The following is an 11,389-nucleotide window of genomic DNA, read 5'->3' on the forward strand; positions in this document are numbered from 1 at the left end:
AATTTCCAGAACTATTTCATCATCCAAAACACAAACTACTCATGAAACATTAACTTCCCACTCCCCCTGACCCCAGACTTCACGAACCTCTAATCTTTCTATTTATGAATTTTCCTATTCTCAGTATCTCCTATAAGTAGAATCCTACAATATTTAATATTTGTCTTTTTGTGTCTGGCTTATTTCACTTAGCACAATGCTTTTAAGATTCATCTACATTGTGGCACGTATCAAAATTTGATTCCCTTTTACAGCTAAATCCATTATGTATACAAGCCATTGTTTATCTGCTCATCTATTGATGAGTACATGGAGTTTTTTTATACCTTTTGGCTATTGTGAACTGCTTTGAACATATGAGTATGTTTGAGTCCCTGTGTTCAATTCTTTAGGGTGTATATCTAGGAGTGGAATGGCCGGGTCATATGGTTAACTATGTGTCAACTTTTTGAGGAATTGCCAAACTGTTTTCCATAGCAGCTGCACCATTTTACATTCCAACCAGCAATATATGAGGGTCCAATTTCTCCACATCCTTACCAACACAGTTTTTCTTTCTTTCTTTGTTTATTATAGCTATCCTGGTAGGTATGAAGTGGTATCTCAGTGTGATTCTGATATGTATGTAATACTAATAATGTTGAGCATCTCTTCACATGCTTATTAGACAGTTTTCCCAGACTATTCTATTTGTTGAAAAGACTTCTGTCTTAGCACACCCTAACTGGAAATCAGCTGACCATAAATGTAGAGGCTGATTTCTGGACTCTATTGAATTCTCCAACTCATCTATATGTCTTTATGCCAGTACCACGCTGTCCTAACTACTGTAGCTCTGTAGTAAGTTTTATTTTTAAAAAAATGTTTATTTTTGAGGGGGGGGAGGGGTAGATTACTTAAATAAAAACTTTTTTTAAAAATCTTTAAAAAAAAAAAGATTCATCAATTCACTTCTTTTAGCGAGAACAGTCACAGTTCTGAAATAATTTGGTAAAAGATTTCTCACTTCTCTGTGATTCTTATTCTCTCCTCAGTAATGAGTGTGTGTGTGAGAGAGAGATTTCTTACAACAGGAAAACATTGAGAAGCATGTTAAAGGGTTTTTAAATAACAAAGTACTTGGTCCTGAAAACTATATTCACGCCACGTACTGTTCCTTGAAATTCTGAAGACTTTCAACTGACTAGAACTACATGGCATGTAACCTAAAGATTGTACTCAACAGACTATTATAGAGTAGTGTTATTTCCCCTGGTGGTTGTAGTTATTTTTTGGTAGGATTACATTTCAACCTTAGTTAACTGGAATATTTTCTGATGTACTTTTGTGTCTCACAAAGACTTATGTCCTGGACAACATCATTTACTCCTAATCTGGCTCTACTCTAGCCTCATCACCTGCCATTTTCCTTATTGTCTGTTATCTGGCAATCCTGTCCTCGTCTTTAAGACCTACATGAAATGTCATGTTCCCACCTGCCTCCAGACCTTTGCACACACTGTGCACTCAGCCAGGAGAGCTCACCTTTTCCCCTCAACTTCACCTGGGAAATACACTCTTTGGCTCTCAGCCCAAAAGTCCCTTTCTCAGCAGAGATCACAGTTTCGGCATTTTGCTTTCTTGGCATTTCTTAGAATGCATACTCACACACACAATTTCCATAAATAATTAATATTTGTATTATCCACTAGATTACATGCTCCATTAAGTTAGCTCGCCTGGCAAATGTTTATAAAAGGATTTCAAGCGGTAATTAATGTATAAACAACAGCACTTTAAACAGTGGGATACAAAACTATTTACCCAATAATATCAACTTGGAGGAAAGTGGATATGCATAGAAAAAATACACCAATTAAGACAGAAAAGAAAATGAATGCTTTTGTATTTGTTTAAAAAAAACTCACGCTAGATGGGAACACAACAAAGGTAAGTGGTAACCTGTAGAATGGTAGGGAGCAAGAACTTTCTAATGTATACCTCTTTTTTTTTTTTTTTTTGTATACCTCTTTTTTAATATCCCATTTTGATTTCTGAACCATTAGAATATATTACCTAATCAAAAATATTAAATGTTTGCAAGACAGAAAATACACTAAAACTTTAATAGTGATTATCCTGGAAGAGTGGGACAACGATTTTGTTTTCTATTTCTACAGGTTCACTAAATTTTCTACAGTGAATATGAGTAACTTCCATGACCAGAAAAAGGATGTATTTTTTAGAAAAGATCTCTGGGGACCTCGGAGAGCAGTTTCTGTGGGGTCGGGAAAGAGAGGAGCTGGGATGGGAAGACTCCCGCTACAAAGGTGGCAGGATGGGTGTCTGTTTCAAGATAGGAGACACCAGAGTACAGCACGTTTGTGTGCTACAGCGAAAGAACCACGAGAAAGGGAGAAGTTAAAAATGTGAGCACAGGTTGGAGCCAAGAGGGGCCGAACCCCAGTGACGTCACTCCCATGGGATCACCCGCGGACCAGGGAGCTCCTGTTCGACCTGTATCGTCTCGGAAGTACAAGGAGAGAGAAGGAAAAGGAGAGTGATGTTTGTAGCGGCTGCTATGCAGGGAAGAAACCTGGAAAAGGAGGAGACTGTTAGATGCCTGCCCTGAAGAACGGAACCACAGTACAGGGTAAGGGAGGAACCACCAGACACTCCGGCCTTTTCCTAAGCTCCTCCCTTCGCCTAATCGTGCGGCGGAAGACGCACGCAGGAAGGGGCGGAGCCAAGAGCACTAAGAGCGCGCACGCGCGGGTCTCGCGAGAGCAGTAGAGGGCGGAAGCACAGTTATTGCAGGATGCGGTTCCTGGTTGCGTTGATCCTGCTGAGCGTCGTAGTGGCGGGTAAGACCCCCCCACTCCCACCCCAAATAATCCCACTCTCACCCCTAGGCCCACCATCCTCACCGCCCCGGGTCGCTCTCTGAGCTCGGTACTTCTCTGCCGTAGTCACCCCTCCGCTTGCCATCACCCACCTCCCCCGTTTGCCAGTTGCCTCGGTTTCATCTAGCTTTGAGGGCTCCCTTCTCTTGGCCTCCCTCTCTTCAGGGCCAACTGGTTTCTCTGTTTCAGTAGACCTACCGCTAGAAAACTCTAGCCAGTCGCAGCCTCAGGCCACGGGAGACGGCTCTAGCAAGGGGAAGTCCCAGGTGCAGTCCACAGAAGATGACTCTAACAAGGAGAAGCCCCAGCTACAGTCCACGGGAGATAACTCTAACAAGGAGAAATCTCAAGTGCAGTCCTCGGGAGACGGCTCTAGCAAGGTGAATCCCCAGCCACAGTCCACGGGAGACGGCTCTAGCAAGGTGGATCCCCAGCCACAGTCCCCGGGAGACGGCTCTAGCAAGGTGGATCCCCAGCCACAGTCCACGGGAGACGGCTCTAGCAAGGTGAATCCCCAGCCACAGTCCACGGGAGACGGCTCTAGCAAGGTGGATCCCCAGCCACAGTCCACGGGAGACGGCTCTCGCAAGGTGGATCCCCAGCCACAGTCCAAGGGAGATGGCTCTAGCAAGGTGAATACTCAGCCACAGTCCGCAGGGGATGGTTCTAGCAAAGTGAATACCCAGCCACAGTCCACAGGAGACAGCTCTCGCAAGGTGAATACCCAGCCGCAGTCCACGGGAGACAGCTCTAGCAAGGTTGATCCCCAGCCACAGTCCTCAGGAGAGGGCTCTAGCAAGGTGAATACCCAGCCACAGTCCGCAGGGGATGGTTCTAGCAAAGTGAATACCCAGCCACAGTCCACAGGAGACAGCTCTCGCAAGGTGAATACCCAGCCGCAGTCCACGGGAGACGGCTCTAGCAAGGTTGATCCCCAGCCACAGTCCTCAGGAGAGGGCTCTAGCAAGGTGAATACCCAGCCACAGTCCTCAGGAGACGGCTCTAGCAAGGTGAATACCCAGCCACAGTCCACAGGAGACAGCTCTGGCAAGGTGAATACCCAGCCGCAGTCCTCCGGAGATGGCTCTCGCAAGGTGAATACCCAGCCACAGTCTACGCAAGATGGCTCTAGCAAGGTGAATACCCAGCCACAGTCCACAGAAGATGGCTCTAGCAAGGTGGAGTCTCAGCCACAGTCCGTGGGAGACAGCCCTAGTAAGGTAAAGCCCCAACCGCAGTCCACAGGACAGGGCTCCAGCAAGCAGAAGCCCCAGCCCCAGCCCACGGGAGATGACCCTAGCAAGGAGAAGCTGCAGCAGCAGTCCTTGAACTCCAACAAGCTGGTCTCCAACCCCTCCTCTGATAACAAGGAACCCACCAATCCTGACTTAAACATACCAGCTGACAAAGATACCTCTCTGCATGCTTCTAGAGGTGAATCTGGGGAGACAGTATTACTGGACTCTGACACCACTTCTCCACAGCAGGAGAGAGAAGGTAAGTCTTCAGAGCTTACAGAAGATGTGGAGCCCAAGAAGGCTGAGGAAGGCGATACAGAGCCTGAAGGTTCACCGCCCCAAGAAGAGAAAGGGATGCCCGGCCTTGCCTCCAGTGAGAACCGTGAAGGAACACTTTTGGATTCCATGGGTAGGGAGAATGATGACCTTTATAAAGACAGTCTTGGAAGTGCCAGTGCAGAGAGCAGCCACTTCTTTGCATATCTGGTGACTGCAGCCATACTTGTTGCTGTCCTCTATATTGCCTATCACAACAAGCGGAAGGTAAGTCAAGAGTTGCCTTAAGAAGAGGAATGGGATTTCCTCCACCCTGAAAGTTTGGTGTGTGGGCCGGTATCTATCACTCATCTGCCTATGAGCACTGGGGATTTTAAGACAAACTTCAGTTTATCCTCAGATTCTGCTACGGCTCTCTACTCTCATTTTATAAATGATTTGTTTTCATGTCAGATACCTTTGAGTGCCCTCTGCTGCTGTATTAGGTGCTAAGTAAGGACATTATTGTGATCTGACCTGAATTGGGGATTCCTCCCATAATCTTAAACTTAGGTCCTTTACAGCCTTAGAGAACCTGAGTACCTGACAGTTCGTAAATACAGTACTCTGAAGATGGTGAATGATTTCTAGTTTCCTTTCCCAAGCTTTTACCTTCCGTCTGCAATGGCAGAAAGAGTGGTTACATAGTCTTTGACATCAACAGCAGAGCCCAGGGACTGTCTTCTACAGTCAGTTGAGTTTCTGATTAGAAGAATGGCCAGAAATTGCATGGAGACACTCATCTTTTACTACTTTAGCAGTGTTTGGTGTAGAGTAATATCTGTTGCTTAGCAACCACTCTGATGACAAAATGATTGCATTTCGTATTGAGTCCTAAGAATTTAGTAGTTTCTACAGCCTGGTTAAAATTGGAGCGTTCAATTTGTCAATATGCCTATGACTGTAAGGAATGAGGGAAGACGTTTAACAAAAAGGTGTTCCTTATTCTACATCCAGAAAGTAACCGTAGATGTGAAAGTGGTAAGGTTAAAGTGGAGCAAGTGTGGGGTGAAAAAGTACATTTGCAGATAAGCAATAATTATTGCTTGTGAGTAAAAAAGGAGTGTCTTATCCTAGAGCTTTCTGGGGAGGAGTTGGCAGATCTTTGTACTCTTGAGTAAATCATATAGACTCCCACAAGCCAAAGCCCAGAACAGTCTTCTTCCCATCTGTTACTTCATACTTAGTAGTATAAAAGATTCTGAGGTGACTGGAGGCCCTGTCCTCCTTAAAATTGTCATAACTTAAAAAGGTCTCTTTGTGGGTGTACTACTCTTTCACTGTCAGGGTCCTTAACAAATGTACTACCAGGTGATTACCTCTGATTTCAGAGACTGAGATATGTCATTGTAGAGTCACTTGTTAATTTCATTTTCCTTTCCCCAGATTATTGCTTTTGTGCTAGAAGGAAAAAGATCTAAAGTTACTCGACGGCCAAAGGCCAGTGATTACCAGCGTTTGGACCAGAAGGTAAGGAAAGAAGCCCCAGGTCTGTGGGAGGGATAGGCAGTCTCAGATAGGCCCAGCAGAGCACTTACATTTGACACGATGGCCATTGCCCCACCCTTTGCGGACCACAAAGTAGAGATGTACGTGTCTGCAGTGTGAGAGCTAGAAGAGACCTCCACATGCTGTAAGTCAGCTCCCTCCCTTGACAGAATAGGAAATTCAGGCCCAGAAACCTGATTCCTCCTCCCCGCCCCCGAACCGAAGTTCCCACTACAAATTTGTGTCACAATCAAGACCTGATGGCAACCCCCTAGGCACCCATCCTGTGCTTTTTGCACCGAACCAACACTTCACAAATTTTAGTAGGCACATGAATCACCCTGGGAATTGTGATGAAAAGTCTGACTGATTACATATGGGTGGAATCTCTGCTTCTACGTTTCTAGGAAGTTCCCAGGTGACATCACATGCTGTGGAGCCATGCTTTAGATAGCAGAGCATTTGACTACACTCCCCGAATACCAGTGAGTCCAGAAACATCTAGGCCTCCAACTCTAGAGATCAGCCCTACTAAACTGTGGACTCGATTTCCTAAGTGCAGCCAACTCACACCTGCCAGAAAGCAAAGCATTCCTTCCACCCCACAGAGTAGGAGCTGAGCAGGATTCTCCCCAAAAGCAGCCTGAGTGGGAACAGGGTATTTCCACTGCCTTGCCAGCACACACCCCTCCTTTCCCCTTCTATGTAAGGACAGTCAGGACATTGGTAAATAGTACTTGGTGGCTTGACTGTAAGTTTTCCTAAGACTCCCTACAGGTAACACAGTTCACATGTATAGCCCATACCAGCAACAGAATAAGCCACTCAGCTCCAAACACCTTTGCTAACTAGCCCAGTAGGTCAACTTCACAATTTAGCCTTGGCCTAGTACTTTTCCGGATAATTGACTTTAAGGATTCATTTCCCTTTCCTAATTAAAATGCACATGTAAACAATTCAAAACAACACAGAAATACTACAAAGCAGAGACCAGGATTTCCATATTCCTTTCACCAAGTGTGTATCTTTCTAGTATATGTTTGATTTCAAACTGACTTTAAAAATAATTTTATGTGCTTTTATTTTACCGATTGCTCTTTGTATGTTGGAGCGGCAGCTTATCTTAATTCTGAATTTTTTCCCTGAACTGCAACTCCTGTAGGATCTTGTATTCCCCTAGATTCATAGCAGTGAGGTGTATTCCCCTGGAAGGAGATTAATGTCACAAATGAATTGTGTTGCTCTCGTTTCAGATTTGATTTCTCTGTTCTTGAGAACTTTGTCCTCCCTGCTGATTTGTTTTTAAATCAAGAGAAATGAAGAAAAAAAAGTACTGTGACCTAAGAGACACCCCCTCCTCTAGGGTTTGGTGGCAAATCTGGCCTGGCAGAGGCGGGGGGTATTGCTTAGCTTTTTGCACCTGCACTTTGGTGACCTTGTACTCCTGTGTCCCCATCACCGATGCTGGTGTCTTCCATCCTTTCCTCCTCTGAGTGTGAGTAGAGGGAGCATGTGGGAAGCCAGCTATGACCAAAGGGAGACCTCAGCCCCAGGCAGGCTACTGCTGCTGACTGCCTTCCCTTCGGCCTTGGCCCTTTCGTAGTTGCCCCTTGAAAACAGCATTGCACCCACCACAAGTTATCTTTGCAGACCTAGGAGAAAACTAGGTTGAAAAGTCAACCTAGGAGAAAACTCACCTGCAGGTTGAGGTGCTTCTATACCAAGGCCTCATCTGGAGGGATGTGCCCTACAAAAGATGTAGAAGGTGAATGCTGACGGGCAAAGGGCTACTTTGAATACGTAATTCTCTTCAAAGGCTTCAGCAGCAAACCAAAACAGCTTTTAAAAAGTGCTTTATTGCCTGCAGTCCAACCTGTCTAGTGTAAGTTCTTCACATTTTCCTGATATTTTCGTATTACTTAAGACAAAGTGTGTCAACTTCCATTTGGTTGTACTGAGCATAAACTGAACTTGGGGATTCTGAAAGTAAAGCTGTAAAGCCACGGTTCCCGTCACAGATTTTTAAAAATATAGTTATGATTATTGAAAATACTGTGTTTGGCTATACTCATAATTGTAACAGGAACTTTTTAAAATAGGGTGAGCTCATACTTTGCAGCAGAAAATGTGCAGGAGGGTTTGGTTTTGATCTGCATTATTTTCCTAGGGTTTTATGAAAGGTTTCCCATAAACTCTGTTTGACATTTGTTGCCTAAAATAGACAAATTAGACTTGTAGTCAGAAACTAACTGTACTGTCTCTTTTACCTTAATCTAGTTAATGGTTCTCTATCTGATATAGGATGTCAAGGGTAATTAGTAAAAACTCTCCTTCCATTCCATGTGAGAGGTTGTTAAAACTTAAGAAATTCAGAGAGTTCCCCTGGGGTAACTGAGGGTAGTGTTTTGGATCATGCTGTGGTTTGAAGTTTTACTTAAGTCCGTTCTAGCTGTGCTACCTATTATAGAGAGCCTAGAGAGAGTTGTTCTGCAGAGAAAAAATGGAATTAGAATAGCTGATTTCAGGGAAATACAAAGAATGTGGGAAGTGAGGGGTGGGATGAATTCTGTGCTGCTGAAGTCATTCTGCAGAAAGGACCATCCTGTTGGCACATTACCTTGCACCTCACTTAAAACAGCATGGCTTTGAGTTGAGATTTATGGAGACAAGGAATAAATGAATGCTCTCGGCATCATGCCCTCTTCCTGTGCATCAGTCTTATAACACTTTCCTCTGAGGAATTTTCTGTCCGGCTCTCCTAGCATTCTATAAAACCACAGTTCCCCTTTGCCTACCTTTCCTTCTCCCCTCTGTTTTCTGTTTCTCCGTCTACACTAGCACCTTACCTTTATGCATGCCCAGATTTCCCGTTCCCATCCATCCTGTTTGTTACTCCTTCCCTTCGTAACCTTTGTACGCTCATGTCAGTCCCTGTCTTCCTACTAGTAGTGTTTTTCCTGAGGTTCAGATTGCCAAAGGTAATGGCTTATTCTCAAAGCTTAGTCTTGTTCTGGATAGAACTGAACATTATTGACCATCCAAATTGAAATTCCCCCCTTCTGGTTTCTCTGACTGACTGTCCTGGCTTCTAAGAACTTTGCTTTACCCTGTGCTGGTGGGGGAAGAGAGCCCTCAAAGGCTGGTTTCTCTCTTCCTTCATCTTCCCAGAAATTCATCCATCCCTCATCCTCTGAGTGAGTGACTCCCAAGTATTTATCCTTGGCCTGGTTCCCAAAGAACCAAATCCTGTTGTGCGCTGTTAGTTTGCTCTGTTGGCACTAAAAACTGAAGTTCTCTCTAATACCCATTAAGCTGCCCATCTCAGCTGCCCATTTTATTTGTCTCAGCTCCAAACTATGTGGTCTTTTACCGTTTTTATCTGTTACAACAGACCTATCCATTAACAACAACAACAAAGTCTCCAGTATAATCTTTCCTTCCATTTTCCTTGCTTTCCTGTTGCACCCCCACCACTTCACTTCTCTCCTGAATTCCCAACCCGCCCAAGAGCCATCCTAACTGGTCCTCCTGTCCATCTTCTCTCATGTACAGATTGATCTGTCCAAAATCCTTGCCCTGATCTAAAGCTTCTGTCTACCTCTCATGGCTTAGAGAATCTAGCTTTATAGACTGTAGTGTTCAGGACTCTGCAGATGGGCACTTTCTTGCCAGGTTTTCTCTGCATCCTGCCCAGGCTCTTGTCAGGCCCATCTAGGCCTCTGTGCCTTTTTGTTGTTGCTGTGCCCTCCATTCCCTGGCTTCCGTGGTTGTTCTTCAGTCAGGGCACGCTCCTTTCTCTTCTTTCACTTGCCTCCCCAGATGTTTCTTCAGGCCCCAGCTCAGGTTTTTCCATGCACCTTCTTAACTCCTCCACCACGTGATTGTTGGCTCTTTCCATTCTATTCTAATAACTCTTAATAATGCCAATCACAAATTTTGTAACTCCAGCAAAAAAGAGCAGACTTATCTGATGTCTGTATCTGGTGTCTCCTCCCCAAAACGAAGCTACTTGCAGGAGTGCCCTTGGCACCACCTGCATAGCTGCCTAGTGTAGTGACATCCCCTAGGTACTTCAGGAGTTCAGTGTCTTCTTGCAGAGACATTTTCCTTGTTCAGGACGTCTGAATGTGACTTACCTGACGTCTCATACAGCTCTTCCTGGCTACTGGTTGCTGTCCCTTACTGATAGACTTTGCTTGTAAGGAGGGTGAGCAGAAAGAAAGATTGGTTTCAGGAACCAAGAGGGTTGGCACCAAGTGGATGCATAAGGATTCTGTGGAGTCCGCATAGTTCCATTTTTTGAGCATCCGAGAAGTATTGTTTCTTGTGCTAAAAGAGTACAATAGAATTTAAGCTTCACTGTAGAAATTACACTGAAGGAACTCTCTCACACCAGCGGAAAACTTTTCTCAGTAGTTGTCCTTTTGAAGATAAACTATTGATAGCATGTTTTTCTAGAGGTGGTGTGGATGAGGGTGAGCTGGCTTGAGGCATCTCTCAAGGTGGGGGCGGGGGGGGCGGGGAAGGGTAGGGGTGGGCAGGTAAGTCCCTGGAGCCACGAGAAGCACCGCTATGTAGACAGCTATGTCTTTCCTGCCCCAGCCTTTGGTTGAAAATTGATTTCTAGTAGGAGGAATCTGTGTTTCAGTCATGGATGTCAGTAGAGGGGTTTCGTTTCTTGCTACAGATTACTGAGTAGAATTATTTAAAGATGCTCTTCTGGACTCTGGGGGAACGAAGGCCAGTCTATCTAGAAAGGCTACAACAACTCGGAAAGACCTGACAATGAGCTATATGTATGCTGACGTTTCTTTTCCCATAATGGCTTTTAATGAAACGTTTGGTGATAGAATTATAAACCTCTAGAATTCCCCTGATGGTGATTCTCATTTTTTTCTCTACTTCATGTCATCTAAATCAAAAAAGGAAGCCTGCTTCTTGTTTTTACAAGGTAACTTGATACATAATGCTGTTATGTATGTGTGATGAAAGCTAGCACACTTCGCACATGTTCTGAATCACTTGAACGGGGAAGAGAGTATCTTGTACACCAGACACCAGATCCTGGTGTCCTTCCAGCTGTTTTCTGAAGTCTTGCTGAGAAGATTGCCTTTGACATTGCCTTGCTTAAGGAAGAATCCTGGGAAGAGATTTCCAGGTTCCATTTAACTATTCATCCAGAGAAAGACTGAATCTCAACTCACCTAGTTCCTCAAGACACCTGTGAATTTCCTAAATGTCCCAGTTGAGAAACTCCTCCGTAATAGTGTTGGGTCTGAGCTGTGAAGCTACAAGCTGCCAACAAAAGCAGCCTCCTCACACTTAGATATTCCTTTAATTCAGAAGTTTCTCATGTTAAATAAATGATTGTTGAAGTTGTCTCCCTGTTTTGTTTACCGGATTAGTAGAGTGCCACTGTTTTTGCAATGTTTTATATTTTCAGCTTTTTTTAAATTAACTATATGA

General features: G+C 44.5%; 1 protein-coding gene across 3 annotated transcripts; it reads left to right on the plus strand.

The window, feature by feature from the left end:
* Positions 1-2,743: 2,743 nt before the first annotated feature.
* On the plus strand, positions 2,744-11,370 carry TGOLN2 (trans-golgi network protein 2). Of its 3 annotated transcripts, XM_042932859.1 has the most exons (5): positions 2,750-2,843; positions 3,072-4,018; positions 4,370-4,663; positions 5,822-5,905; positions 7,177-11,370. In XM_042932859.1, the coding sequence occupies exons 1-5, from the start codon at positions 2,798-2,800 to the stop codon at positions 7,180-7,182; spliced, it is 1,377 nt and encodes a 458-aa protein (XP_042788793.1). In that variant the 5' UTR covers positions 2,750-2,797; the 3' UTR covers positions 7,183-11,370. The 3 variants fall into 3 exon arrangements, with proteins under 3 accessions (XP_042788792.1, XP_042788793.1, XP_042788791.1); XM_042932858.1 differs by having other exon boundaries at positions 2,744-2,843; positions 3,075-4,663; XM_042932857.1 differs by having other exon boundaries at positions 3,072-4,663.
* The last annotated feature ends 19 nt before the right edge of the window (positions 11,371-11,389 follow it).

This window comes from Panthera leo, chromosome A3 (genome assembly GCF_018350215.1).
Source record: "Panthera leo isolate Ple1 chromosome A3, P.leo_Ple1_pat1.1, whole genome shotgun sequence".
Taxonomy (NCBI): Eukaryota; Metazoa; Chordata; class Mammalia; order Carnivora; family Felidae; genus Panthera; species Panthera leo.